General features: G+C 36.4%; 1 protein-coding gene across 1 annotated transcript in view; it reads right to left on the bottom strand.

The window, feature by feature from the left end:
- Positions 1-81: 81 nt before the first annotated feature.
- The window catches only part of OTOGL (otogelin like), a 98,310-nt gene continuing 70,418 nt past the window's right edge, over positions 82-27,973 (bottom strand). Inside the window, exons 37-58 of the mRNA XM_065663903.1 lie at positions 26,112-27,013; positions 25,276-25,453; positions 24,241-24,383; positions 22,943-22,966; positions 22,720-22,812; positions 21,871-22,060; positions 19,359-19,573; positions 17,348-17,489; positions 16,832-17,017; positions 16,137-16,349; positions 15,137-15,241; positions 14,740-14,847; positions 14,280-14,381; positions 12,976-13,080; positions 12,850-12,890; positions 11,864-11,927; positions 10,702-10,880; positions 10,368-10,472; positions 9,427-9,546; positions 7,418-7,463; positions 3,662-3,741; positions 82-2,588 (exon numbers count right to left, since the gene is read on the bottom strand). Coding sequence (XP_065519975.1) covers positions 2,388-2,588; positions 3,662-3,741; positions 7,418-7,463; positions 9,427-9,546; positions 10,368-10,472; positions 10,702-10,880; positions 11,864-11,927; positions 12,850-12,890; positions 12,976-13,080; positions 14,280-14,381; positions 14,740-14,847; positions 15,137-15,241; positions 16,137-16,349; positions 16,832-17,017; positions 17,348-17,489; positions 19,359-19,573; positions 21,871-22,060; positions 22,720-22,812; positions 22,943-22,966; positions 24,241-24,383; positions 25,276-25,453; positions 26,112-27,013 — 3,542 coding nt within the window. The 3' untranslated portion in view covers positions 82-2,387. The remainder of the gene's footprint in view (positions 2,589-3,661; positions 3,742-7,417; positions 7,464-9,426; positions 9,547-10,367; positions 10,473-10,701; positions 10,881-11,863; positions 11,928-12,849; positions 12,891-12,975; positions 13,081-14,279; positions 14,382-14,739; positions 14,848-15,136; positions 15,242-16,136; positions 16,350-16,831; positions 17,018-17,347; positions 17,490-19,358; positions 19,574-21,870; positions 22,061-22,719; positions 22,813-22,942; positions 22,967-24,240; positions 24,384-25,275; positions 25,454-26,111; positions 27,014-27,973) is intronic.

Here is a 27,973-nt window from a genome sequence, read left to right as displayed (position 1 = left end):
GGTAAATAGGAAACAGGTATTTTAATACAATTTATTTATTATTAATTTATTAACTAATACAATAAATACTATTACGGGTTATTGTGGAGTTAATTTTAAGCATAATTGCCTTTATAATTTCCAGGTTTATCTATGATTTTCATCTTCAGTGGCACAGGTAAAGTAATTGCATCAGCATCTATTATTCTGCAAAATAATGTTTATTAATTTCTCTTTAATTACAATTACAGTTGTGAATCTTAGAAAAGGACATTGCTTATAAAAAGCACAGCTGTTCTATCAAAGCACATCAAGTGTTTGGTCATTATATGGAAAAGTTCCATTCTGCAGCAGCCTCCTTAAGTAGTTTATCAAATGCTAAATTCATTAAGAAGTTTTGGGCCAAACTGTCTTGATGTAAATATAGGATTCCTATCTCTCTGTTCATAAATCAAAAGATCCGTTTAATTTGCTGCATGAGTACACAAACTTTACAGCTATGACTATGATTTAATTTCCATTCCTGGCTGCATGAAAAGTTGCTGTACACAAATTCCAAGTTATATCAGAGAATATTTTGGTTCTAGGCCGTAGTCTGTAACAAAACTTGAAATATCTGCTGTTACTTTATCACTGTTTCTTTACAATGGTTAAATATTTTACTGATAATACAATGGATTTTTCTTTAATTTTTAAACCAAGTCACTATTTCTAAGGAGACAGATGAGGAGATGACATTATTGTTAGTTAAAATGGATTATATCACTGTACATGCTATTTTTCTTTATAAGCTATCAAACCGAATACAGCAAATGTTTAAAGATTTGTCACACAAAGTAGTAAAATAGCCTTGGAATTTTTTATTTTTATTATTTTTCTTCCTATAAACCAATGTGATAACCCAAACTTTTTGTAATTGAATGATGACAGCTTGAAATAAAAACTGTTTGTCAAAACGTTTTCGGGCTTTTAAACAAGAATTTTAATCCTGAAACTATTTGCATGGTAAGGAAAATACTGTTGGTATTTAAATCAGTTTCATTCAGCAAGTTTATAAAGCAAAGTAATGTTCTAAAACCAAGCCTAAAACTGCATCCTTAGTTTTTAAGATAAGGTTATGTAATATGTTTAATAAAAGAGAGAGTATGTTCAGTTTAAGATGCTCAGTCATGGACATTCACCATCTGATTGAACATGAATAGCTCACAAAAGCCCTTCGAAACATAACTTTCACCTGGATATTTTTTTTGCCTGGACTCAAAAATGATGAATCCTAAATTGAGTCCAAATCTCAGTGTTAAAAACATAAAAAACCAACCAGAAAAATTCTTATGCATTTTATAAAAATATACTCAACATAAATGTTCGAACTGGAAAAGCCAGGTTGGATTGGGGCTTTGAGAAAAATGACTGCTACTGCTGAACCCAGGACACTGGTCTAGTGGAAATCTCCCTGACCATGACACAGGGCTTAGAGCTAGATGATCTTCCAACCCACACCATTCTATGGTTCTATAAAACAAAGGAAGAAACCCATTATGAATAGATAATATGTGCAGTATCCTGTTTTTTAAATAAATATATATACATAGAATCTTATTCTACAGCTAGTATAGAGCCAATTTCTTATTTGTGAAAGCTGATAAATGGATATAAAATAGAATCCTTCATCTCGGAAACAGCTTTCAGCTATTTTTCATAAAGGCACAAAAGCTTGAACTCTTCAGCCTTTGGCTAGTCATGTTTCATATGTATAATATATATAAAAATTAAATTAATGTCTCAAGTTTAAAGACATTGTTATGATTCTACTATATGCTCTGGAGATTTACTACAGGTACTTACATGCATAGTCATGTTGTTTCTCAATGACTTACAGTGTAAGCATAGTCCCCTCAATGACAACAGTTTAATGGACAAAAGATAGACTTTTCCACAAAGTAAAAAATGTTTCAGTTGAACCCACTATTTTATTCAGTCATTATCAAACTCCCGTTTAAACATGAGAGCAATGATGGTTCTCAACAAGAAGTTTCTGAGTAAAAGGAAAACCACTGAGAAATTCTGAACTTTGATAGATAGCCACAATCCAGCTGGAAACAGGCATTAACCAGTTTTCAACAGCTTCTCAGAAAGCCCACTGAGTAGAAATAAATGATGGCTAAATTATACCTTTTCCAAAAGGATTTATATTTTTCTTTCTATATATGCCAATACTTCAAAAGAAAATGTGAAGAACGAAGAACATCATCTTTACTAAATCTGTGAAAAATTACATTATAAAGCATAATTGAGCACATCTGGTTTTCTATCCCTGCAGTTGTACTATAGTCATCCAACATCAAAAAAAGCTTGGTGAAAGGAAACTCCTTTTACTTCTACAGATGAAATCATATCCACAGTAATGTTCAGTTCCATTGGCATGAGCATTCTATAGGCTCTTGAATGATGTACATAATTTCAGTGCCGTTTCCTGAGCAGCGCAGTGGCACAGTCAGATTACGTGTTCCATTTTCTCGACAACATTTACAGAATCTTAAATGGGTATCAATATTGACATTGAAAATTGTTGCAGATGGGCATTTTCCATCACAAGAAGCCACATTTATCTAGGAGTATAATAAGAACTGAAATTAGACATCTCAAATTTCATCGCAAGGATGTTGCATTTCAAACTTCTTTGTGATAAAACCTCATTTTTAATTTGAAAATTATCGTCTAAAATTCATTAATTCTAAGTGTAGACACATTTTTAATATATTTTTCTTTTAAATTAAACTTTGTTGTTGTTATTTAACCATGTATTCTGTCTTAAGCTTGACCCAAATGTTGTGCTGTGGATACCAAAACCGAATCCCTAGTTTACAGTTTAATAACTTCAAAACAGCACAGCTAAATCCATGTTCACTCCTGAACAGTTAAATTCTCATTACCAGTCCTCTTTCTAAAACTAAATAAATACACCACACACTCTTACTTCTACTATTAAATTTGAGGCATGTCACTGTTGACCTTCTGTCAAGATGGAAATTAACCTGCTCAGCTTTCAATCTGTAATGGTATTTTGCCTTTTATGACTGTATAGGTTCTTCAACAGTCTTACCAGGGGCCTTTTGGATGTATAGAGATACTGTGCCGTTTGCTTCTCCTCTAAGTGCTACATGAGAAGCACATTTGCTGCCTGGAGATGCTTTGTAGCTGTGGCTACACCCAAGCTGAGAAAAAAGTTGTCTTAAGCAGACCCATAAATAAACGCTATCATGAATTTACTATATGCAGACACATGCTATGTGGAGGAGAAGACTCCCAGAGAGTAAAGGTCTTCAAAGAGGAATGCAGCAGGAATTCAAAGAGAAATCACATCCTAACTGAAAGCATTTCTACTCCTCTTTTAGAGTGGGATGTTGTTTCATGGTGTAGAGTTCAATGCCCATGTGAATTATAATTATGCTGTGTACTTTTCATTTGAAGCCAGATGACTTTCCAGGTAGGAGGGCTCAGGTCTTCAGCCAATACGAACAGCTAATTTTACTCCATTTACAAGTAGGATAACATTCCTAGGGTCAAAGGTCTGCTTTTGAGAATATAGCAGCATTTTTTTGTTGCTTGTTGAGAGCTATAACCCGCTTAATACTTGATTTGGTATGCCGTAGGCCCAGCATCACGGGTCTTCTGTGCTTACCGGGCTTTGACTTATACAGTCACTTTTTCTTATGGTTGTCCTGATTGTTATTTTCTGGCAAATCCTTTCTTCCTTTTTGCCTGATAAAATACATAAAATGCATACTGAATCAATACACTTTCTGTACTGTATTTGCGACTAAAAACGTGAAGCTGTATTCAATAAATACACTTTGTTTTCATTAGTGTGCACCCTGACACTAGGACTTCCATAATTAAATTATCTTTAGGCAAAAAATAATACATTAATGAATACTTCCTGTGCAGAATTACCAATTTCTTAGCTGCACATATGAAGCATCAATTGGCCCGTTAAGCTAAACAGATTTTATAAATATTAAAATAGTAGTATGATTTTAAATTACACATATGGCAGGACAAATATAAGCAATTGGAAAAAAGATGTCACAAATAAATTTTAATAGTATTAAAATTAATTCTTTTTTAATAGGAATATTGAATGTAAACAATATTTTAATTCTGCATTAAAGAAAATTTTCAGAACTTAACATTTGAGAAGGTAAAGCTGTAAATGTGGTTACAACCGTGATACTATTTTGAATGTTTAAAATTTAAATAGAATCCTATCATGCCATATATTTTTGAGAAAGATGAAGAAAGAAGCTTTGAAGGAGAGAGATGCATATATTTGCTAAATATGGTGCAGTTTTTACCACCAGAACTGAAGCATGTAGTATTGAGTCAGCATATGGATATAGGATTAAGGAAATTTTAAAGTACATTCTGGGAGATACTGATAGGAGGATTTTCCTTTTATTTGAAAAATAAATCTGTACGTAGCATAGGCATTTTTAACACAATAAAAGTTGTAATATAAGACTGACACAATTAAACATACAATATTTCATGCTGCACTCCCTACCAAACTGTTACTTCTGTATGTGTAACAGCAGTTACTTAGATCTCCTATTTCACTTCCCATCAAAATTACCTAATAGTTTAGCTATGCAACTGTTTTGGACATCCAGCATCTCAAATAATAAGCACCATCGAGCAGAGTTTCTCTGCCTGCAGCACGTGCCTTCGTGGCTGGGTGTACACAGAAAAGAACAATATTTCTGTTCTCCAGAAGACTGTGAGCTCTTTTACAAGATAAATGAGCTCTGAGTTACCAGGATATCCTGCACCCACGCCTCCAGTGGGTATTTAAAAATTAGGCTGGCTGCAGAGCACAGCTAGATTTTAATGTGCGCATTGCAGGATCAAATAAGATTCTGTCGCTGAACTAGTACACCACTGTACTATCGAAGCTGTTAGCCCACAATATCTTGGTTTTTCCTTCTCAGTAGCATGTAAGAAGAAGAAGTCCCATGATATTTCCATCAGACAGTGCTTGCCAGCATTAGTATGTGCAGACAATGCAGTCTTTGTACTTCTACGAGTCATATAGGGGTACATGACTTTTCAGTGTATAAGGTGCTGATGTCTAATGAAAACTCTGCTGTTATGCTTTTTTCTCTCCCAGTTTCAACTGTCAAGAAAACCTGCATTCCATAGAAGGTGTGCTTTTTTTACTCATTTGATTAAACAGTTTCTGTGACTTATCTATCTTTAAAAGCGATGAATTATGATCATAATGCAACAGTTCTGTAACATTCCATAATTCTTAGTGTAAATTATTTATTAATGTATGACTGTAATTGTATGTTTCTCCCCATCCCTCTCCCCCCCCACACCCCCCTGGGTTTTCATAACTTTGTAAGAATATTTGTGACAAAAGAAATACAGCATGAATCCGTATCTGCGCAGACAAGTTGGGCAGTCTTGCTCTACTTTAAGGCATAAACTGTTCAGTCATTAAATTAGTGACCTGGGATCAAATTTAGAATCTCTTGGCAACAGTATTCAGGATAATAATCATTTTTAAAGTATCATTTCTAATTACAACCTCCCTGTACAGTATTAAAACCAATTTTAGAAATGAACAAGAATAAGAACTGTCAGCAGCATGTACCGTAAATGGATGAACCTGATTCTGACAGGTGCTGAGCAGTGAACCCTGACCAGGCTTTAGAACATCACTGATTTGGGGCGCCAACAGGGAATCAGCATCTCTCAGTATCAAGCACAGTACCATTAACTGCATCTTGACATTTAATGTGATGCCAGCTATACACATATATCAAGCAGTGCTAACACTATTATTAAAAAAGAAAAGAATGTTATTAAAAATAATACCTGGTTCACAATTAATACTATGAGTAGGCACTACTGGACTAATGGCAAAGGGTAATAGACCCAATCCAGAACCTGGCAGAATCATTAGGAATATTAAGTTTCTTGTGAAACAAAAACATTTTTATTTAAATGACATTTCATTAATTCTTACACTGCCAACTGCAATTTTTCTTTTAGCAAAAAACAATGAGCTTTCCTGTTAGTCTACCAAATTTAGAAACTTTGCAGCTGCTTCAAGTCTTACTAAAGATGGCTTAAACTTTATTTCCCCCCTGGTTAACGCAAAACTGGAATTATGCTTCCTTGTAAATCAGACTTTTGCAATGAGTCTCTCTATGGCAAGGTAAGAATTAAATATATGCACTCACTTTGCATGCACTGAATCAAGCACTTTGAGAAAGATTATTTTGTCCCCATTAAAACCCCAAGCTCTATTTATAAGTACTCTCTTTAACTGCTTCACCACAGGGCACATGCTTTTAGTTAAAAATAAAAGAAAATAAAATTAAGATAACATATAATTTTATTAATTATATCTGGGGTTTCAGCAGCCACCTCAGCAAGTATTTCTGAAGTATAACAATGCCTTTCCTGAGGCCACAGAATACAGCCGAAATTATAAATCTTCCTGATCAACAGAAAATCAGTAGCCAGTAATTCTTTACACTTTAAATCCAACCTAATTTGGGAGGGGGATATTTAAATATTTTTAAATGTATCTTATCTCATTAAAGAAACAATAACGATTAGTAAGATTTTAGTACAATTCTGGTGTGTTACTCTTCTGTGCTGATTCTCATTCAAACATATATTCTGTTGTATTAAAATAGATTTTTATTTTCTAGGGTTTGGATACAACAGAACAACAATAATTGCAGTTCACTTTCAAAGCTTTGCGTAACTTGGAAATTTGAGTACTGTGTATTTGGTAAATATTAATATTTCCTCTTATATCACAAATTATTTACAACTCATTTCACTTCTGAATTATATTTAATAACTGTGCGGTATATGGTTATAAGTGTCTGACTTCCTATGCAATATTATTAAGTAAAGGTTTGTCTAAAAAAATACCAAAGACTAACTTCCTTTTATATTTTAACTCCAATGTTGAACACAAGAAAGTACAAAAATAAGGGGGAGGGTTTCCTGTGGCATTCCACAGATTTTTCTCTGCACAATTAGCTTTACACAACAGTTTTTTATTTCTATGTACACATAATTAGATACCTTGATAATAAAAACTTTTCTTGTCAAAACTGCAGAGAAAATTAAAATATTTTCATTATTTTAATTGAGATAACTTTTGATCGTCCACAGGCTATATTTGGAGAGATTTGGTTATACTCCAGAACAATAAAGTTAAAGATCACCATGTCAGCAGCCAAGTGAAGCAAAACCTTTTAATGGGAGTAGTTAGGCAACTATAACAATTTTATGTGATTTATGGGGGGACTGCATGCTTTTTCCTTCTTTATGTCCCAGCAAGTGAGGTTAAAAAACAAACCCTCCAAAACCAAAGCCAAACTAAGCACATATTGCAGCCTTTCTCACTTACAGGTCTTGCAGCAGCCATCGTTATACATCTGCACAATTCCTCCGTTCTAGGAAAATAAAAAGAGAATATAGCAAAAAAACAGTGGCCAGTACAAAGGTGAATTTTATCTCAATACATTCCATGTTTTAAAGATGTCCAACTAATAAAAAGCAGCATCTCTGAAATCAAGAGAATTACAGAGAGGTGTATGAGCTGGACGCTTTGTTCACAAATTCTTTATAGCCTTTGACACTGTAAATGAACTCATTGCTGCACATCTGATCTGATCTAGTGTCTTTGACTAAGCCACTGAGTTTCTATAAGCATCTTTTTATATCATCCACTACCTATTTCCCCACACCAAAATTTATTGGAGCGGTTCAAAAAACTCAGGTGTGCAACTTTGCTGGTGATGTACAAGGATTTACAGGGATATGCTAAGGAAAAAATTAATACCTAATAAGTAGCTTTTTACAATATTAAATATGTATATATACACACACTTTTGAAAGAGAACATTAACTGCAGAATTTCAGAACCACTGATGTGCTCAATTCTTTTTCTCAGTTGCAGTCTTTGTTACTGTTTTTTTGCTGAAGATGCCTGTTAGCTAAAAGTTAAAATGTATGAAAGTGAAGAAAATGTCCTTCTGAGATTAAAAGGGAGTGTGTGAGGGAGAAAGAAAGAGGCACTGTCAGGATCTGACAGAATGGGAACAAGCAAGAAACAGACACCCACAATTTTAGTGCATAGCACAGAACCGGATATCAAACAGACAACTGAACATAAATAGCACTCTTAGCACTGGAAAGAACAGGCTAAAGACATTGTTAAGCTTCAGTCTTTTCATGCTAGAATGCGTTTTTTATTTCATTGCAGGAAAAATATTGAATAAGTTGTTCAAGGACTTCTTAACTAAGCACTTAAACTCAGCCTCTTAAATCCATATTCCTAAATTGTCCTAAGCTGCCTGACAGAAGAGTTTTCTCCTCATCTACTGATTCAAGTCTTTACTCAGCATCTCTGAAAAACAGGTCAGAATGATTCAGAAAATTAATTTTAGGGCTCCATTCTTTAAAATCTTAATGATTATTACTAAGGAAAGATTCTAATAGATGGTGACAAAAGGGTTCCAAGGAAGAAACTGGAGCGTAAAGTCAAAGTAGAACAGACATTAATTTTAGATAGAATGCCTTCTTCAGGTTTGCAAGAAATAAGGACTCTTAAACAAATGGAGCAGATAAGTAGGACTGTGCTAAATTTATAATCTGTAGTCAAGGCAGCAATGCTACTACCATCTCGCATATATTTCTACATGTATTTTTCTTTTATTATTATTTGTAGCTTACATTAAATATACGGTGTACTGCAAGTGCAAGAATTATAAGAAATGTGAAGCTAGAGACATATTAAATTAGAAATTAAATTGTAAAAAATATGTAATGTACACAAAGCATTCGCATTCTTCAAACCAGTTTTTGTGCTTGTGCCCAATTTACATTTTCAGATATATGATGTAGGTAGATGCCCATTCATGTATACTAGATTATATTTTTTTTTATGTTATACAATGTTTAGTTAAAGAGATAATAAAGTTTATGTATACTCTGTCATCTTCCTGATCTTTGCATAATTGCAGGAATTTTTAGTATTGCCCTCTTTTATATGCAGCATTTCTGAATTGCTTGATCCAATTTATTTAGTGTATATGTACTACGAACCGGGCAAAGTGTTACTCTAAACTAAAGTAAGCCATAGTGATTAGCACTTTGTATAGTGATATATCAAGTATGATTCCAATTCCACAGTATTTTAAAAGCAGTCATCATTAGGACCCAAACAAACTGTTGTACTCCTCACAGGTATTTTGTCAGTCAAAACAAGACTGTAAATTGTTCTCTTACATGTTTTTACTTACCACTTCTTTAATTTAAAGAAAGTGTATGAAGTACGCATGTGTTGTCAAGGTCCAGTCAATAATAACTGACTCCAGGTCAGTTATTGTCACTTACCTCAACCAAAGTACAAACCTTTGTACACTCGGTGTCATTAAAAGGAGGGCAGACAACACTTGATCCCAGTATGACTGCCCCTGCAGCAGTCTTTGCACACTTGTAGTTAGTGCAGTTGGAGGTCCAGGTGCTGCCTTCCTGAATGTATGCATCAAGACCATTGTCAGTAAATACAAAACATTTTGGCTTTATCTCCAACCCCAAATGTCTGTGAAAGTGGTCCCCTCGTGCTGTAGTACCTACTGGAGTGAAAAGCTTGTTGCAGACCACCTACAGTCAGCAAAGACCATCTTCTTACTACCAATAACTACTCCGCCCTGGAGGCACAGTTCTGCTCTCCAGCACACAGCTCAGCATTTGTGTACTAATGCAGACCAAAAGGACTCTGTGCCAGAAGAAAAGCCTGATAGTTTCTTTTGCTCTAAAAGCAATGGGAAACATGAACCAAGTCATGACCACATACAGATTTCCTTGTATGAATGCTGGAACAAACCATGAGGATCCTAAACCCTAGTGCTTCAGTTTGCACACTTCCTTTCTGTAGAAACCAGAATGATGAGACGAGTGGCCCTGGGAAGAGGAGAACATAGGAATCCTGATGCAGACTTAGAAGCTCCCAATGCATCTAGATCACCGTACATGACTTAGAGTTACAATTTCAACCCTACCCTGCACTTAAAACATATCCAGCCTGAAGTAAATGATGATATTTATATATCTTCACAGAAAATCTTACACCAAATAAAATTAAACAAGGTATTCACCTAGCGTAAAATGGCAGGTTTTTAAATAAACACACTTCTTTCCCATCATATACCATAAATAGTCCCTGAGTGTGTAATCAGCAGTAAGGAGGTATGAAGCAAGACTCACAGCATGAGTTAACTAAGAAGTGACTGTCAGACACCTGTTTATTGTATCATTATAGTAACTTCCTATCTCTGTCCAGAGGCACTTACCTCATACATGATTAGTGTTCCATTCTCAGTATGAAAAGAGCAGGACATGTCTTGACAGGTACCACAACAAGTATGGTGACTGGAGGAAGGAATGTATATTTGATGCTGGAAAGAAAGGAAAACAACAAAGACAGGAAAAAAAGTGTTTTGTAAACACATATGCTGCTAGAAATTACCTTTCAAAAGAATCCTGGAGTCTCAAGATACACATCACTGTTAAGTTCTCAAATTCTTACTTAGCAAACAGGACTAGCAAAGTCTTCACTTGTGACTTGTCCTTATGGTGTAGTTGAGCTCACAAATTGCATCATTCCCGTATTTTAAGAATACTCACAGCTTCACATTGCTGGGAACAGTTCACCATTGTAAAATGCATTGCATTGTATCCTGTGTTCTGATCTTTTTCTTGTAAGCACTGTACAGTGTAACAAAGGTCTCCATCCAAGAACTGAATCACTGACTGTCCAGGATTCAGTACTGTGACCTCTTGGAAGATACACACATCATCCTTCTCTAACACAAAAACAAATAAATGTTACCAGAAGGGGAAAAAAAAAATCATCAAGCAAATCAACAGAATCGTCATGGACACAAATGTAGGGCAAAGTCCTATGGTCTGCAAAAGTATTCTGACTTTTAGACTTGATTGGTTTGTGGTTTATTTATCAGATGGGGTTGGGGGGAGGGAAGGGGAGAGGGAGAGGTGTAATTCAGTTTAAGAAAATGCTGCAAAATGCAAAACTGTCTAAAGTTGGAATTAAAAAACTACTATGGAATTAAAAAAAAGTTGGCCTTATTTTTAAAGAGTTCTAATATTTAACATTGGGCTACATATGCTATATGAATCATTCTGCACAGCACAAAAATGTAGCTTTTCTGTCCGTTAAACTACCAAGTCTACAATTACCTATGGGTCAGTAATACCCTCAAGCTGTATTGTAAACGTGTGCTTTGCTCCCAGAGGCAGTTTAGCCTGGGCTGCAGTCAGGATTGCAGCAGTCAGCAAGCACCCCCATGCACAGCACAGCTGAAATCTAGTCTACACAGGGTAGCTGAGTGAGGGAAGGGAGCAGAGGTCTTATCTTAATCCAGGATATCTACCCTTGTGCTGGCTGGACAGGTCTGTTGCTCTGGTGTGAGATATTAGTGCTCGATACTGAACTAGCAGCACTCGCACTGCTCACACTCAGCTAAGGTTCACAATCTGCACCCTTTCTACCTCCCACCAGACAGACCATGCCTGACTCTGAAAGCAAGGGCAGTTTTGTGACACTGCTACACCCCACCAGAACAGACACAAAATGGATGGGTTAGCAGGGAAAGCGTGGTGTTCAGAAAAGAGAGCGTACTGGCGTAACTAAGTAGACACCCATGAAATCAAGTTAAAGGAGTGTTTATGCTTGAGAAAGTTATTATGGCCCTATTTTTGCTTTCTTTGCATGACTTTTTTTGCTAAAAACTAAACTAAAACAGCTAAGAATATGAAAAAAAGTTACCACAAACGTAGTGAGTGCATCCACAAGCACTGGAAACATTCCTATCTATTTTTTTAACTTCTCCCTGAGAATAAAAAGATAAGAGTTTGCAAAGTCATGGACAATTAAATGTAGTGCTAAACAGAATTTTTTTCTTTTAAAATGTAAAATATTACTTTCATCACTTCTACCCCTGCTTTCATAAAAGAAAAAAATTGCAACGTACTTAAACAGTAGCACATTCAGAATTATTAGGTGTATTTATTGCTTTAAACAGGAGCAAAGAGAATGCATTTGAATAGGAGAGTCACTGAAGAGCAACTTTTCCTAGATACAAAGTTATGTCAGTAATAAACATAGCAGCAACAGACTACCTTCTATGAATTTTCTTCCAAAAGCTAGGTAATAGCTATTCAAATTTGCAACTTCTGTTTAGACTTTACGTTATTCAGCCTTCACATAAGGGAAAAGAAGGTCAAGCGACAGACATTTGATAGGGAAAATATCTCCATCACTGCAATAATAATGGGAATTTGAACGTTCACTCATAATTATTTTCCAGATTACAGTCCCTGTTATGAGAAGGTATGTGAGGAGCAAAATACTTACGGCTTCTCATAACAGCTGAATTCAGTGATGTTAAATCATTTTAATCAAAAGCATAAAGGATTAACAAAATAACATATTTCTTCAGATTATATATATGATTATAAAGCTTATTCCTCATTAATTGTTAAAAATAATTGGGTTTATTTACATGCAAAACCTTCCCAGAATATTGCAAGTCAACATTGAACAGAATAATACTGCAGTTGCTTTTCTTCTTTTGACATGACACACAAGGCAAAATTTTCCCAAGGAATAGTTGAAAATACTGTGCAGACACTTGGAGTTACATGCCTGTCCCTGTTCAGCCTCAACACCCTTTAAATTGAAACAAGGAATGAAAAGGGAGGAGTAAGAGAGTTGAACACCATTAATAAAATTATCTAAAAGACAGTGCTTACCAATTTACAGGTCAGCATAGTAGCGTTTTCACAGCTACATTCTGAAAACAAGAAAACCATGGTAATCAGTTATCTACTTGTTAGCTTTTGTTACCAGCAATGACTAAGGAATAAAGCAATGATTACCACAGTGCCATTTTGGACAACACTGCCCAGGTATTTTTTCCTTCGCAAGTGTCATTTCATCTGTGCAATTCATAGGAGGCTCAGAACAAAGATTTTCATCACAAACTAAAGGGGACAGGGAGAGAAGAAACATATGACACACATTTACTCAAATTTTCTTTGAATTTTCTGGTTTATATTTCTCTTGATGAACTATTTTAATGACATCTTAACTATTTTTTATGGTGTTTCTTAAGCATCTGAATTATATTTGGAACTTAAAAAATAAACAAAGATTTAAAAAAATGCTTTTAGTTGCCTTAAAACATGTTGAAATTTTCAGAAAACTTCACACAGGAATCATTTAATATTCCTCTTACTTCAGAGTCACTCAAGGTAATAACTAGTACCAGCTACAAATGTGCTGTAAAGCACACTTCTGTAAGAGAACAGGAGCAACTGCCCTCCTAGGACGACTCCAGTAAGCAAATATCTGCCTGCCTTATCAGAGGTGGCTTACTTGGACTCTGAAAGATGACCACATACTAAGATCTAACTTTCTACCTGCCAGAATTTGGCCAAAACAGTGCCAAAGGCCCTTTGCAGAAACTTTAACCTGGGTGCAAGTGCAAGGAAAAGGTAAGGACCAAAATATGGAAATTACTAAGCTCCAGACTTGCTGGAAGACTACTTAATTAATTGAAATTACTCAAAGACTCCAACAGGACAAGAGTTAATCTAAATCAAGCAGTTACACATGTAGATATTACTTAAGAACATACAGCACAATTTCTGTGGTTTTATGAGGCTACCAAAGACCACATTAAACTGCAAATATTTTTCTTCTGTTTCTTTTTGAATAGTAGGCAACCCAGCAGTGTTTGAAACCCTTGGCCTATTGCTTCCTTCAGCTTTTAGGAAAGCTAAAACTGCAAAGAAACTGCCTAAACACTAGCAAATGGTACAATAGAGGAACAACAATATGGAATCTGTTTTATAGCAGGTGTTTTAGTATGTGAACAACTGTATATTTATATTCCAAGGATGGGATTCAGTTTCACACCAATATATCATTACTTAGATCACCCTGAAAGTACCTATATTCTCCCTGGTGGACTAAATAACCTCTCCAGACTCCATTGACTGTGTTGGTTAGACCAGCACTGAGTATACCAAGAAATCTGAACTCACCTCTATGCGAGCACCCTAATTTAGATCTCTTATTCTCTCTTGCAGCACACCCTAAATGCTGAATTTCCACACACAGAGTGCATCCTACTTACTAAATTTGGTAACGTATTGAACTGATAAAGAATTATACTCACCGCAGTAGTAATGAGGACAACAGTAATGTATGGTATTAAGGTCTACAGTGAGAATTTCCCCCTCGTTACACAAGGGAACGGGCTCAATACAGGATTCACAAACTAAATTAAAAAAAAAAGCAAAGTTTTCAATACTAAAATGTTAGCACATGTGACTTCCATATAATAAGCTATATACCAAGTCATATCATGTTTGTTACTTGGATAACAGAGCTTTTATGGATTGACATTCAAATATAAAACCATAACAAAGTTCAAGTAGTATGTTCAAAATTATGTTTGAAATAAAAGATCCCAAAACTGAAGAATAACTTATGCTCTAGCCAGCCTGACCTGTGTGAAATCCCACTGACCTCTACATGAATTCCTGACTTAAATGATTAGGTTTATAACTATAGACTGTTTTTGTAAATACTTCACTATTCCTCAGTTAATCATAAAAATATTAGAGGATTCTTACCACAGAGATAAGAGAAACAACAGGGATCTTCCTGTTTAGCTTCCACAATAAACTGATCTTCTCTGCAGTCCAGCTGGGAAGCATTGAAACAAGCTGAAGGATCACATTCTGCAGGATGTGAAATAAACACTATTCTAAAAACAGCCACAGAAATAATACTAAAAAGATAGATAAAAGATATTCTTCATCTACCCCAAATTATCTGTAAGTCAAAAGTGACAGAAAACACAAACACAAGAAAATATTGGCATGTGGGGAAAAAAAAGTCATTGTGTGGTGCTATTTACAGTGTCCCACTCTGTTAACAATTAAAACAACTTGTAAGGCAGGTTTTCTTACTACACATAATACAAGTGTGGAAAATGTCTGAGAAACTGTGTGTTTGTATTTCCCTTACCACATCGGTACTGTGGACAGCAGGACAGGGGGTGGTAACCTGCCACTAATTTTTCACTGGGTTTGCATGTTGGAATAACAGTGTCACATGATGACATGTTACATTCTGTGGGATAAAAAAAAACAATCAATTTTGACACATTTGAACAGATATGAGTGCAAGTTCTATATCTCAAGATGTATATACCATTCAATATAGAGATTCACAAACTACGAGTAGCCCAAGTCAGCTTAAAGTGTACTCCATACCATCCTGTAGACCTTCGAGCTCAACCCAGGGCTGGTGGAACTCCAGTCACGTGGCACTGTGCAAGCACAGTTATATCCCTGTTAAAGCACGTATTTACCTACACTGCTTCCTACACATGAAGCCAGCTAAAATGCCCCAGTGAAAATACTCCCTTAATAAATTGACAGTTCAGTATTGGTTACAGGTGCAATGAGCAAAAGCATATCAGTTTGACCATTTGTGCCGATTTTCCTTGAAGATGTTATGAAGAAATTAGCATCTTTGAATTAACATTTTAGGAGCAATGAGCTTATTCCTTAACCATGGCTAGGCAAAATATTAGTATTCAGTGATCAGCTCACAGAATACTGCTTCTGTGAAACAGCAGTAGGTCAGAGGATACTGCTCTTGATACCAAAGCATTAATAAGAAAAGTGAACAGGCTCTGATGACTGCCCTAATTACCAAGCTACTTCTATCATCGAGTATTTATTAATTTATTTTGAAATCCAATTGAAGAGCTTCAAAATTCATTTTGAACAGAAGATTTGTTTCACAAGCAGACTTACAAGAATGAAAAAAATATATTCTTTCAGTGAGTCAGTTCTTACAAAGTAAAGCAGCCTGCTTTGCTGGCCCAACCAACTGCAAGTACCTAAAAAGCACTTCTGAAAAATGCTACCTTGGACCCTGTCTAAAGATCATCCTCTGCCACTGAATGTCAAGCACTTAATCTTATACTTCTGTTACTGAAAATAAGTGTGGTACATACCACAAACTTTCTTTGGACAGCAAGCTCTTTCCTCGATGACATGGACGATAACTTCCCCTTCTCTTTCACAGACCGGTAGTGGATCCTCATTGCATTCAGGTTCTACAGCAACAATGCTTCCATTTTCTAAACAGTTGTACATGCAACAGCCTCTCATGGACCCATTCCAGATCTCCCCAGCAGAGCGGGGCTGTCCTTTGTTATCTGTACATGCTGAGAGAAAAAACATTATATCCCTTTGTTAAGTAGAGAGTGCAGATTTTCTGGAAGCAACTATGAATTCTACAGAAGCATTGTATAAAATAAGAGTTCTGTGGAGCATTATGATCAAGGAATCCAAGGTAAGAAGATGACCTCAAAAGGTCCAAATGAACAAAGGCTTCACTATGGGTGAAAATAAATACTGTGAGGGAAAGAACCTGCCCATGCTATTCCTTCCTGAGTAATCTAGGAAAGAAAACCTGGGTGCTATGGCAGAATGACCATTATTTTTCCCCAACAGAAGTACATCAGCACTGGCTCTTGAATCCAAGTGCACTGAAAGCTCAAACTGGAGAGATAGACGAGGGCTCTGTTGAAGGGAGCTATACAACATCACACTTACTGAGGACTGACAGGGAACTTAAACATCACTTCTAGTGAGCTGCAGTTAATATTAGCATATCTACAAAACTGCCCTCTCCTGCAGCACTTACTACATTTTTCTTCTGGTATACAGAGGTCAGAGTCTGTTCTATGCAGAATAGTGCCATTTCTACAAACGCAGTCCTCCCTTAAGTAGGAACAGGGAGAATCTTCATAGAACCATTTATTCAAGCATGTCTTTGCTTCACAGGGTTGCACACAAGGCTGGTATTCCTTGCCCTCAGGACATTTCAGTGCTGCAAGTAATAAAAAAAAAAAAGGTAGTGAGTGCTGCTGTTATTCTTTTAGCATTTAATTGGACTAACAAGTAGTAAGAACAAGTGTATCATAGAAAGCATGCATTTATATTTCTGACAGTATTTTAAGAAACTAATTCAATCAAGATTAAAACTGATTCATGATACTTTGACTTAAACAATACATCTTAATAACCTTTACCCTGATTCACTAATGCTGTGTTAGAATGAGATGGTACTCACAATAAGAATAGAAAAAAAATAACTCATCGCTAAACACTGCAGCAGTATAAAGCCACTCTAGGGTATAGAACATAGCTATCTGCTTACAACAGTAATCAGGTGTCCTCCATTTAATGCAGATGTTGTGCTTGTTGCATAAAGCCACATATGCAGAAAGTGCATCACACTCATAATTCCAAAAATTGGTACTGTTGATCCACATCTTCTCACAGAACTCCTGTGGTGACACCTGGGAACATATTGTAATTGAGAATTAAGAAGTGGAAGAGCTTTCTGCAGTTAAATCATTGATTACAAGAAATAATACAGCTGCAAGGGAAAAAATCATAAGCATTGTCTGAAGCAAAAAAATATTGCATTTTTTTCCAGAACATTCATTCTGCAAAACTTCAACTGACAGAATTTTTTTATGCTCATTAGTAGGCAAAGAAGACAGTCCTAATGACATCGTCACACCACTTTTGCAGTTATCTCCCTGTCAGCTAGAAGTCAACAGTCTCAGCATTGATAAGCATCAATCAATAAGCATTGCTGCTATACCTTCCATAAATTTCTGCTGTGAATGAATTATTACTGAGTGTTCTGTTTCTGTGTCTGCAGGAAGACCCAATAGCCTGTGCCTATTGGGTCTGAATGCAGGTGGTGCAACCAATCTTTTTTCTGTTCTTATTTTTATAGGCTTGTAACAAGGTGGAAAAGTCAGATTTTTCCTGTTTACTATGGCGCTGCAGCCCAGCTCTCTCTATGGTTTCAGCAGTCTTCAAGCAGTCACTCGCTTTGCCATAAAGTTAATTGCCCTGATGATTGTTTCCTGTCTTTGTCCAGTTGCTTCATGCCTGTGAAGAGTACAATTTGCTCTACCCACTCTGGCTCTACCTCCATCATGTATGTGAAAGAAAACAAATTTCCTAATGGAGGAAACAAGTCCTTGGCAGTTTTGATGCTATGTCATGTTTTGCTATGAACCAGTAAAAGATGCAATTACATTGTATTTGTGGCTGTGAGAGTTCTCTTGGAAGCATTTATGAAGTAGGAATTCTGACTATTCAGATTTCCTTTAATTATTTTCAAATGAGATGTGTTAAAACAGTTACGGAGAGCATTCTGCTACCCACTGGTGCTATTCTCCCTTCTTGATTCCAAACTGCTCATCACTGCTCCCTCCCATTAAGTTTCTGTGACTAATATCTATTAATCTTAAACAAACAAACAAACAACAAAACTCTTTAACCCCTTCCTTTCAGAACTCCATCACTTTTTTCTACCTGTGGAAAGTGAGGAGAGGGTTTGGAAGCTTGAAGGAAGGGGCTCAGATGCCTGCAATACCTTTAACAGTATTTGTCTGTGATGGAAACTGAAGAGCATCACAATGCAAACCAACAATGGAAAGGCAGAACAGCAAGAAGTGAATCAGGAATCTGGACACATCTATCTCTGAGAAGGAATGGGCCTCTTGAGTAATTAATCCCTTCACTTTATATTACTTGGGGAAAGTAATTCAGACCTCAGAGATTTGGGGAAATTTAGGAAAATTTAGGAAAGCAGTTGTGCTGCACTACCCACCTCTAGTGGTAGTCTGTGTGCTACAGCTAATATCCCTATTAGAAAGTACAGTGCCCAGAAACAAAATATTTCTTTCTGTAAGAAATGTTACCAAATTGTCAACATAATAGTGAGTATATCAAAATTTGTTTAACTAGGAATGTTCTCGGTTCAAGCAGTCTCAGGCTGCATGAGTTGCTGATGCATGCAGCAGGAGCATGAGGCTTTCTGTTCTAGTGACCTGTGTCAAGCATTTATTAAAAATTTAATTATTATTTGGAATGTTCTTGTGTTGAGATGATGATCTGATGTCTCTCCTTTGAGCTTTTCCTACTAAATAATTTAATAAAGACCATAATAGCACATGGATCCATATAGATGCATGTTTACAACAGACAATATGACAAAAGTATTAAAGCAGAGGTATTAAAGCCACCCATCCAGTTGTCAGCTCATGGAAATAAGCAATACATAAAACTGTACGTATCTCTCTTGCGCTTTTCTTAACTATAAAGGTTTAATTTGCACCTGGAATTTCTCTGATCTTCATACTCACTTTCTTGTGACAAGGGATGAAAGTGCTTCCATTTAACAGTCCCATACAGTATGTACAGTTATCTTCAGTACAGTTTCTTACTGGCCTCCTGGTTGTTACATCAAGTGATTTCTCAATTTCCCAACTCCTAATGAACACTTCGATTTCCTCCATGTTTGTAATTATGGTCCTGTTTTGCATTTTCAGATCATCAGTAGGGTCTCCATTACACACCCCTGGGGACAGAGCATCGCATTCAAAGTACAAACAAACATGCCATATTACTTCTTTTGGGAAAGCAAACCACTGAAAAAAACACTCCACCTAAACCCCTGACATCCTCTGGCTACCTGAATTCATTACTGTATGTATTCTGTTAATTAATCAATGAAAACATACACTTCCTATAAGCTGTCCTGGGTTCAGCAGTAGCAGTCATTTTTCTCCTTCTTAGTAGCTGGTGCAGTACTGTGGTTTTGACTTTCGGCCTGGGAACAGTGCTGGTAACACCGATGTTTTTAGTTGTTGCTCAGTAATGTTTAGTCTGACCAAGGACTTTCTGAGCCTCATGCTCTGCCAGGGAGGAGGGGAAGATGGGAGGAAGCAGAGACAGAACACCTGACCCAAACTAGCCAAAGAGGTATTCCATACCACAGCATGTCATGCCCAGTATACAAACTGGGGGCAGTTACCCGGAAGGGCTAGATCACTGCTCGGGTCTGGCTGGGTATCGGTTGGTGGGTGGTGAGCAGTTGTATTCTCTTCCCTTGTTATTTCCCTTATCATTATTATTGGTGGCAGCAGCAGTGGTTTGTGTTACACCTTAGTTACTGGACTGTTCTTACCTCAGCCTGTGGGAGTTGCATTCTTCCGATTCTCCTCCCCATCCCTCCGGGAGTGGGGTGAGGAATGGGGAGAGTGAGAGAGTGGCTACTTGGTTCTGGGTTACCGGCTGGGCTTAAACCACGACAATGTAGCAAGTCTTTAATGCCAAAATTTTAATCTTCATAACAGTGTTTTACATCCCAGCAACTAATTAACCAAGGTTCCTTTATACTTTTTTCACATTCTTTCCACATTGCTAACCACACTGTAAGTGCTTCATGCTTCCTCCTGATACCCTCCAGGGTACCTTGTAGGACTGGGTTAGCCTCACATGACAAGTTATTATTCTTGGCAGCATGGAAGAACACAGAAGGTGGCATTTGCATAATGAGCGTTTGATGGTAGCACCACTCTCCAATATTCTTAATACTTATGCTTCTTGCTGCTGACCTAATGCCATCCCACAGACTGTGCTGGTGTTAGAATTTGTAGGATGATGATAAAAAATTGCACAATCTTTAAAAATAAAGCCATTGTGCCACATAGTCCCACAGTTTTTTCAGTTTGAGAGGGAGAGGATAGGAGAATCCCAGACAGGAACAAAAGGCAGAGAATAGAAAAGAAGCGCTAAAAGACGCTTCAGACTTCATGGCAAAATATCAGGTAGAGCAACACTTCATAGCAGAGGTTGGATTTGTCTGCAGAGTCTTCCTCTTTCTTTCTATGGCACAATGAGTAACTATTCTGTAATCCTTCCTACATTTGACCACATCTTATCCCAATCTTTTTCAGTGTGCACAGAGAAGATGGCATGATATTAGAAAAAGATGCAGAGCCAGCATTCACCTTCTCTCAGTAGATCTATAACTTCTATTCAAGCAGAATACAGCTATTGATTTTCAACTTATTTTGTTTACAGCTATATTTAAAACATATCTGTATTGTTTTTTGTTTGCTTTTTAAACTGAAAGCAGTTTAAAATACTAACAAGTTCATTTTCCTGTTTAGTATGTGTTAGACTGTAAAATTACAATGCACCAGAAAGTGAACATGCATGATAGAATTAGAGTAACTCAAATATTTGCTTACAATTTTCCATGTAATTCCTACTAGCAGAGTTATATGAAGGCTATCAGGGAAGCCTGAAATATGCTCAATCTAGTATCATTGTAACTCTGGGACATGTCAGCACAGTTTTGGACCCTAAATCCAGCCTTAACAGATCTCCATTTGGATTCACTACCCTCAGGGGACTTGGACCCTTCCCAAGACATACCTTTTATCAGTATTTGCATAGTGATAAGCTGCCACTGCTAACATCTGACGGTTATCCTTTTCTCTCATAATCACTGAAATATACTGTCACTGCCTGAGCTTCTTCAACAGCCAGTTCTCCATAGAAAAATTTACCCTTTTCTTTACCTGACTTCAACAGTATTCTTAAATGCAGGCAGTGATGAGTACAGTTTTTTTAAGTTAATTAGATACAATCTAATGATCATTCCTTGCTCTGCAAAACAGAGTGCTTTGAAACAGTGCTACTGATTTACTATTATTAATAGAATTTCACAAGCCCACCTCAAATACGATTGTCAGTGTAGTTAACGGGGGTCACAAGGAGAGCTATAGGGACAGCAGGTCACAGACACAAAAGGCAGGTGTACATTTTAAATGGGAAATTATTAAATATAAAAAACCATAGCCTCACCGCAAAGTCCTTCTGTCTTCATGGATGTGTTAGAGTGTAATCCATACTGTATATCGATGATGCCTGTAATGTGAGCCCACTTGATGCTAATGCCAGCTGGGGTATTAACAACATACATTGCACCAGTATCCTGAATACTCAGTCCTTCTTTTGAAAATGGTAATGATTGAATTACAGAATCCACTACTACCTAAAATAAACCAAATATGCTTTAGAGACAAAAACAGATGGCAAAGATGCATTTTATGTCTCTACATTTTATAACAAAAGATATTTTTTACAGCCTCTGCCACACACAATAACAGACACAGTGCTTAAGTCCCAGAGCTTCACGTCAGTGCCATTTCCTATAACTGCAAATGAAGTAGGCATAAGAAAAAAAGATACAGAAATCTTTTCTAATTACAGAAACAATAAATCTTACTTATCACATATCACATGATAAAATAAAAAACCTCCACTCGCATTCATTTATTCAAAGTTATCTGTTCTCACCTGTTACTATCAGGAAAGGCAGCTTAAGTATTTATCACATTTTGGAACATTTCTGTTTGGCTCTGGGTTTTCTGGAAACACATTCTCAAGTATAAATGCTTTTGCAGCTTCTTTAAAATCTCAAAAGAACTTTGAAGTTTCATTTTGGATAAATGGCATGTAAGTGGAGCATGGTGTCAGAAATGCATATTTTTTGCTTCTAGCATACTATGAATTACTGGGAACCTGAACAGCAAAAGTAATCCTAATCCTATAGTGCATTCATTATAAATCTAATCTATTGCATTCTACAACCGAATGAACTCTCAGCTATCTTTTAAGTGTGCACATCATATATACATGACATATACTCACTTTTCTTGCTAAACGATTGATAAGTAATTGATATGTGCCTGTTGTTACGTTTAATTTCTTAAAACAGAGCCCCGAAGTGCTTGCAGGGGGAACCTTAAAAGAAAAGTGACAAACAAGTTCAGTTACTATTTGTTTTCTAATTGTGTACCAGTGCCATAGGGAATTTTTTCAAGATGTGCAATAATGATGTATTTTATAATTAGTAAAAGAAAAAAGTACTCACTAGTTTTCTTATTGAATTTGCACTCTGAAAAACATTAGAAAGAGATTAGAAGTGCAATAATAATCAGCAGCGTTCTTCTTTGGCAAAAATAAGTATTTTTGTGAACTTTCTATGAACTATTTTTAGAAACTTGATTTGCTTGTTAAAGATTTAAATCAAAGGGATTTATGTGGAAAACAAGACAGAAAAGATAACACCATGACCTGAACAAGCTGAATTAAAATTACATAGAAATACAACAGATACACCAATAAAATCTCCTGCCCTAACTCTGATAAAACTGCTACTTTACCAAGGCATCCTCCTGCACAAGATATAGCTCATATATACCATACCTCAGCTGGCTTTTAGCTGAACAGCTTTAACATTGAGAGCAACTCATTATCAGTATCACAAGATTTAGCATATGCTGCAAGGCCCTTTCAAAAAGTATTTCTTAGAGAACCACAGCTACAGACTTCTAAAGCTCATCTGCTTCCATGAGCTGTGTTCACACCTTTAGTCTGCAACGAAGAAAAAGTGAAGGGAGAAATTTAAAAGAAAACCCTACAACAGTGTAAGACTCGGGACTTAAAATTCACGTGTACAGTTCCCCCAAGTGAGAGTATGTAAGCGAACAAATAAGGATGGAAAGAATCCTGATGGAGTTCCTCATCAGAAACTTCTTTATCCACAAACCGAAGATGGAAATGTAAGCCAGTTGTTCAAGGGCTACATAAATTAGGACTATGGACAGTGCAAAGGAGGTGTATGTAAAGACTCTAAGGATGAGACTGACCTGACCTAAACTGACAGTCTAAAAATAAAGTGGCTGGATCCCCTCTGCAGGCAATGCAGTGAGTTGGACAACTACAAAGAACAACTCTTCACACTAATCCCAAAACCATTAATACCTTCCTAAAATAACTACAACAGATTTCAGTGGCTATTCAAAGTATTTTAGTATTTTTACCATACTGTAAATTATAAATTCAAGTCCTCGGGAAGCTTTGTGGGTGGAGAATCTGAATGGAGACATGCAGATACAGAAGCTATGTCGCCCTAATCAAGTTAAAAGGAACCTACATTTGAATTTCGTTATAGCATAATACAATAATTACTGTTTAACCTGAGATAAAATTCTTTGATCTAGAGGGCACAATTAACAAGTTCCTTGAATATTAAATAACTTGCCATTTTTCAAAGGGTATGGCTTTTATCTGTAAGTTTTAATTAATAAAACTTAGCAGAATTTCAGTCTTGTAACACAAAAAAATCAAGAAACTATGACAATAATTGCAGAAATGCAAGAATCTTACCTGATTAGCAGGACATTTCTCAATATGAGCAACAATAATTTCTCCTGGTAACTTGACTAAAATGTAGGAAGCCATATTACAGAGGGCTATGTTGTTTCCATCAAATGTGATAACACTCAGTTCAGACAGTACAGAACACTGACCTAAAAAAGAACTGTCATTTAATGAGATTACCACAAAACCATATACAGGGCATTTCTAAAAACATTCCAATTTAGCAATATTTGCCCCCTCTCCCTCTGAATGTTCATATATATATATATATATATATATATATACTGATGTCCTTGTTCTGCAGACAGAATACTGAACCAAAAGCAGAAGCAAGTGTCTTACATTACTCAGTGGAAATAGTTTAACCTATTGCTATGTGCCCAGAGTAAAAGTTTAAACTGGTGAAAATTTTCACTTAAGTCAGTGTTTTACAGTCAAGGTCATTGAATCCATACATTGTGAAATAAAATTCATGCATTAAAATGTATGCATTTTTGAGCTACTGATAACAAGATACTGATCTGTCCTATCTTGAGACAGATATTTAAAAGTGCAATATGGGTTTCAGTAATGCTGCAAGGTTATTAATATGACTTCTTTGTGGCTTTTTTGTTCCCTTGGCAGACAGCCATCTGCCAGTTTCTGCAGTTTCTGAGTAAAAACTGCAGTTAGAGCTAACTGAAATTTGGGGGTTCTGTCTTGCAGAAATTACAGTATTTAATTTGTTTCCTTCACAAAATGTTGAAGTCTGAACATTTCTACTGATAGAAATTCTGAAAAGAGAGTCAGCTGGAATATGCTGATGTTCATCTTGCCGATTCCATTTCGATCTTTTGATTCAAAAGAAAATATTTTGACTCTCTTGAATTCAAAGATACCAAAAGTTTCAGTATATTTCATTCTGTGTTGCTGATGAACAGTTCTTTTAAATTCATGTCAGTATTCAACCTCATATTCCCACTGTAATAAACCCTTAATTTATTACTTGAAATTTACAGATCAAGGCTCTATGTTGTATTTAAAAATAAAACAGTGACTTACAAGGACATTCCCATTCTGGGCAACAACTATCAGAGTTAACTTGAACCGGCATTCCTCGAAAACCACAGTCTGGCTTCTGCACATCCTTAAGGCAGTTCCTTGAAAGGTTGTATAATATCCAATCCATATTAACACATACATAGTGGCTACATTTGTCAATAGGTTCAAGGTATCTTGGCTGCCATACAAGGAAAAAACAACCAGAATCAACCTTACATTCATTGCCCTTACAGAGTCCAAGCGACCGCCTGTTCATCACCCTGCTCTGAGACAGAATCAGCATGACTACAAGACTCCACATTTTGGAATGAATTGCTTGTTTTGTGACAGGTGACAAGGATGCATATCCCACACGCACACCCCTCCTGCTCCATCTAGCTTTGGTGGAATATTCTGTGTAAATCATTGTGCACTGATGCTACATATTATATTCAGCAATAATCTGAAGCATTTTAAAAAAATACAGAATCATCCATTCCTATCATTTTAAACCCTATAACAAAGAATCAAATGGAAAAAGGAAAGGTGGAGTGAGATTATGCAGAAACAAAAGTATCCAATGGATTATGGTTTTGTCTGCAGCTCAAAAATGTATTTTCCTATCTAGAATCTGCACATGGCTTTTAAAGTCTTACATCCAAGTTGCAGAATATAGTAGGGCAGTATAGGAGCAGCAATACTGCAACCATCTAAGAATAGTTGAGTATTTTAAAACAGACAAATGAAAACAAAATTAGGTGATTTTTAAAGCTCTGGTATTACATACATAGCATAACACAATGGACTGCAAAGCAGTATCTATTTTAACACATAGGGGCAAGTAGAACTGATCATACCACACATTCAGAAGATGTAGACATCAGTGTATGCATCACTGTACCAAAGGAAGCCTTGTCAGCTACAGCTGTCATAGTTTCTGTGCTTGCCAGAGAACTTTGTGTTTCCACGGGCTCTGGAGAGGAAGGCAGAGACATTCCACCACTAGAATGAGATAAACCTACTACAGTTCTGGTCTCAAGCTCTGTGGGCTCTGTTAAACTGAAATAAGGTTTAACAGATTTCTGTGTTGGGATATTCGACCAATCTGATATTATTACATCTGGGACTCCAGAAACATAGAGATTTTTTACTGTGGTTATGTTTCTTGGGAAAGGTGAACTCTGAACTGGAGATACTGTCAAATATGACAGGGAAGATTTCTCAGTTGTGGTTGACTTTGTCTTGGTAACATTTCTTTGCTCATGTGAAATCTGACCACTTTCTAAAACATCCTCAATTCTTTCAAATGAGGTTGCATATTTAACTTCTGAAGCTGCAAGTGAGGTACTCTGTGACAATGGACTTGTAGTACCAGTCGTTTTCATTATCATAATTTTTGGAGTCTCTTTAGTGCTCTGTGAAGCCTGAGTCACTGCAGATGTAAATAAAGATCTGTGTGACACATGCATGGATGTTTCTGTGGTGGTAGGAACTGAAGCTGAAGCCATATAAAATTCCAAATCGGCAACAAAAGAATCAGTGGGTTTTGTAGTAATGCTAGAGGCTACAGTAGTGACAGAAGCAAAAGTGCTTGAAGAGCTAGGTGGTATTTTTGCAAAAATATAAAGCGCTTTTAAGGATGTAGCATTCACTGTTGTGTTCTTGATTGTTGGTGTAGTGGGTTGAGTGATGATTCCAGCAGATATGGCTGATATTGTTCCATCTTCTTCTGAAGAACTTACCGAAGAGCTCTGTTTTCCTAGAGAAACAGTAAAGATACGAGTGGTCTTAGGAGGAGGTGAAGACATAGAGACCCTATTGGACTGGCTTTCTAAAGTGGCTTCAGGAGTTGTAGGCATTGGTAAAGGGGGCATTACAATGGATGTTTTTAGTGCTGCTGAAAGGCTGAAAACCTTATGTTTGTAATGAATGTAGAAGAATCTACAGAAGTTACAAAGTCTATAACTGGACTTTTTGAGGTCCCTTGTGTATCAAAGATGAAACTGACGTTTGGGTAGCAGTTATATTTTGTGTTAATGATGATGTCCTACTGACTGTGGGAATCAATGAAGAACTTGCAGTAAGAAGATGTCACATACAATTGTACTGATGTTGATAACAAAATATCAACAAGATTTGTTAATAAGAAACAAGATGATGACCTTGTAAAAGAAGGATATTTAGGAATGAAATTGCCTGAACTTTGTGCCACAGGTCCAGTTCTCATGTCTGTCTGTGAAGAGCTTGGGTAATCTGTTATTTCTGGAGTGGTTATTAATGTAGCATTTAGAGGTAATACCAGTGTCCTAAGAGGGAAGACTGTAGACATAATGGATTTCATTAGCTTTTTTAGAAATGGATGACACTGAAAAGGGATCAGTGTGCATTATGTATTTTTCTTCTGCTGGGGCTTTACTTGCTATAGACATATCAGAGATTATTGGATTGATGGGAAAAGTGGAAACTGAGGAAGGTACTTTGTAAAGACTTTCAGAGGCAATGGTGACATCTGCCATAGCTTTTGGTTCCAAGGAGGTAATCAGAGAACCCACTGTTATAGATACTGTGCATGTTACGGAAGGACCCCAAGAAGTATTTCTAGGAATTTGAGAAGCAACTTGAGGTGAAGATACAGCCACTATGGGGAGAGTAGAAGAAACGCTGCCTTTTATTAAAGGAGATACCTGCTTGAGAACTGAAATTTCCACTAAAGATAAAA

The sequence above is a fragment of the Lathamus discolor genome, chromosome 1 (assembly GCF_037157495.1).
Source record: "Lathamus discolor isolate bLatDis1 chromosome 1, bLatDis1.hap1, whole genome shotgun sequence".
Taxonomy (NCBI): domain Eukaryota; kingdom Metazoa; phylum Chordata; class Aves; order Psittaciformes; family Psittacidae; genus Lathamus; species Lathamus discolor.
This window is presented reverse-complemented; position numbering and strand designations above follow the sequence as displayed.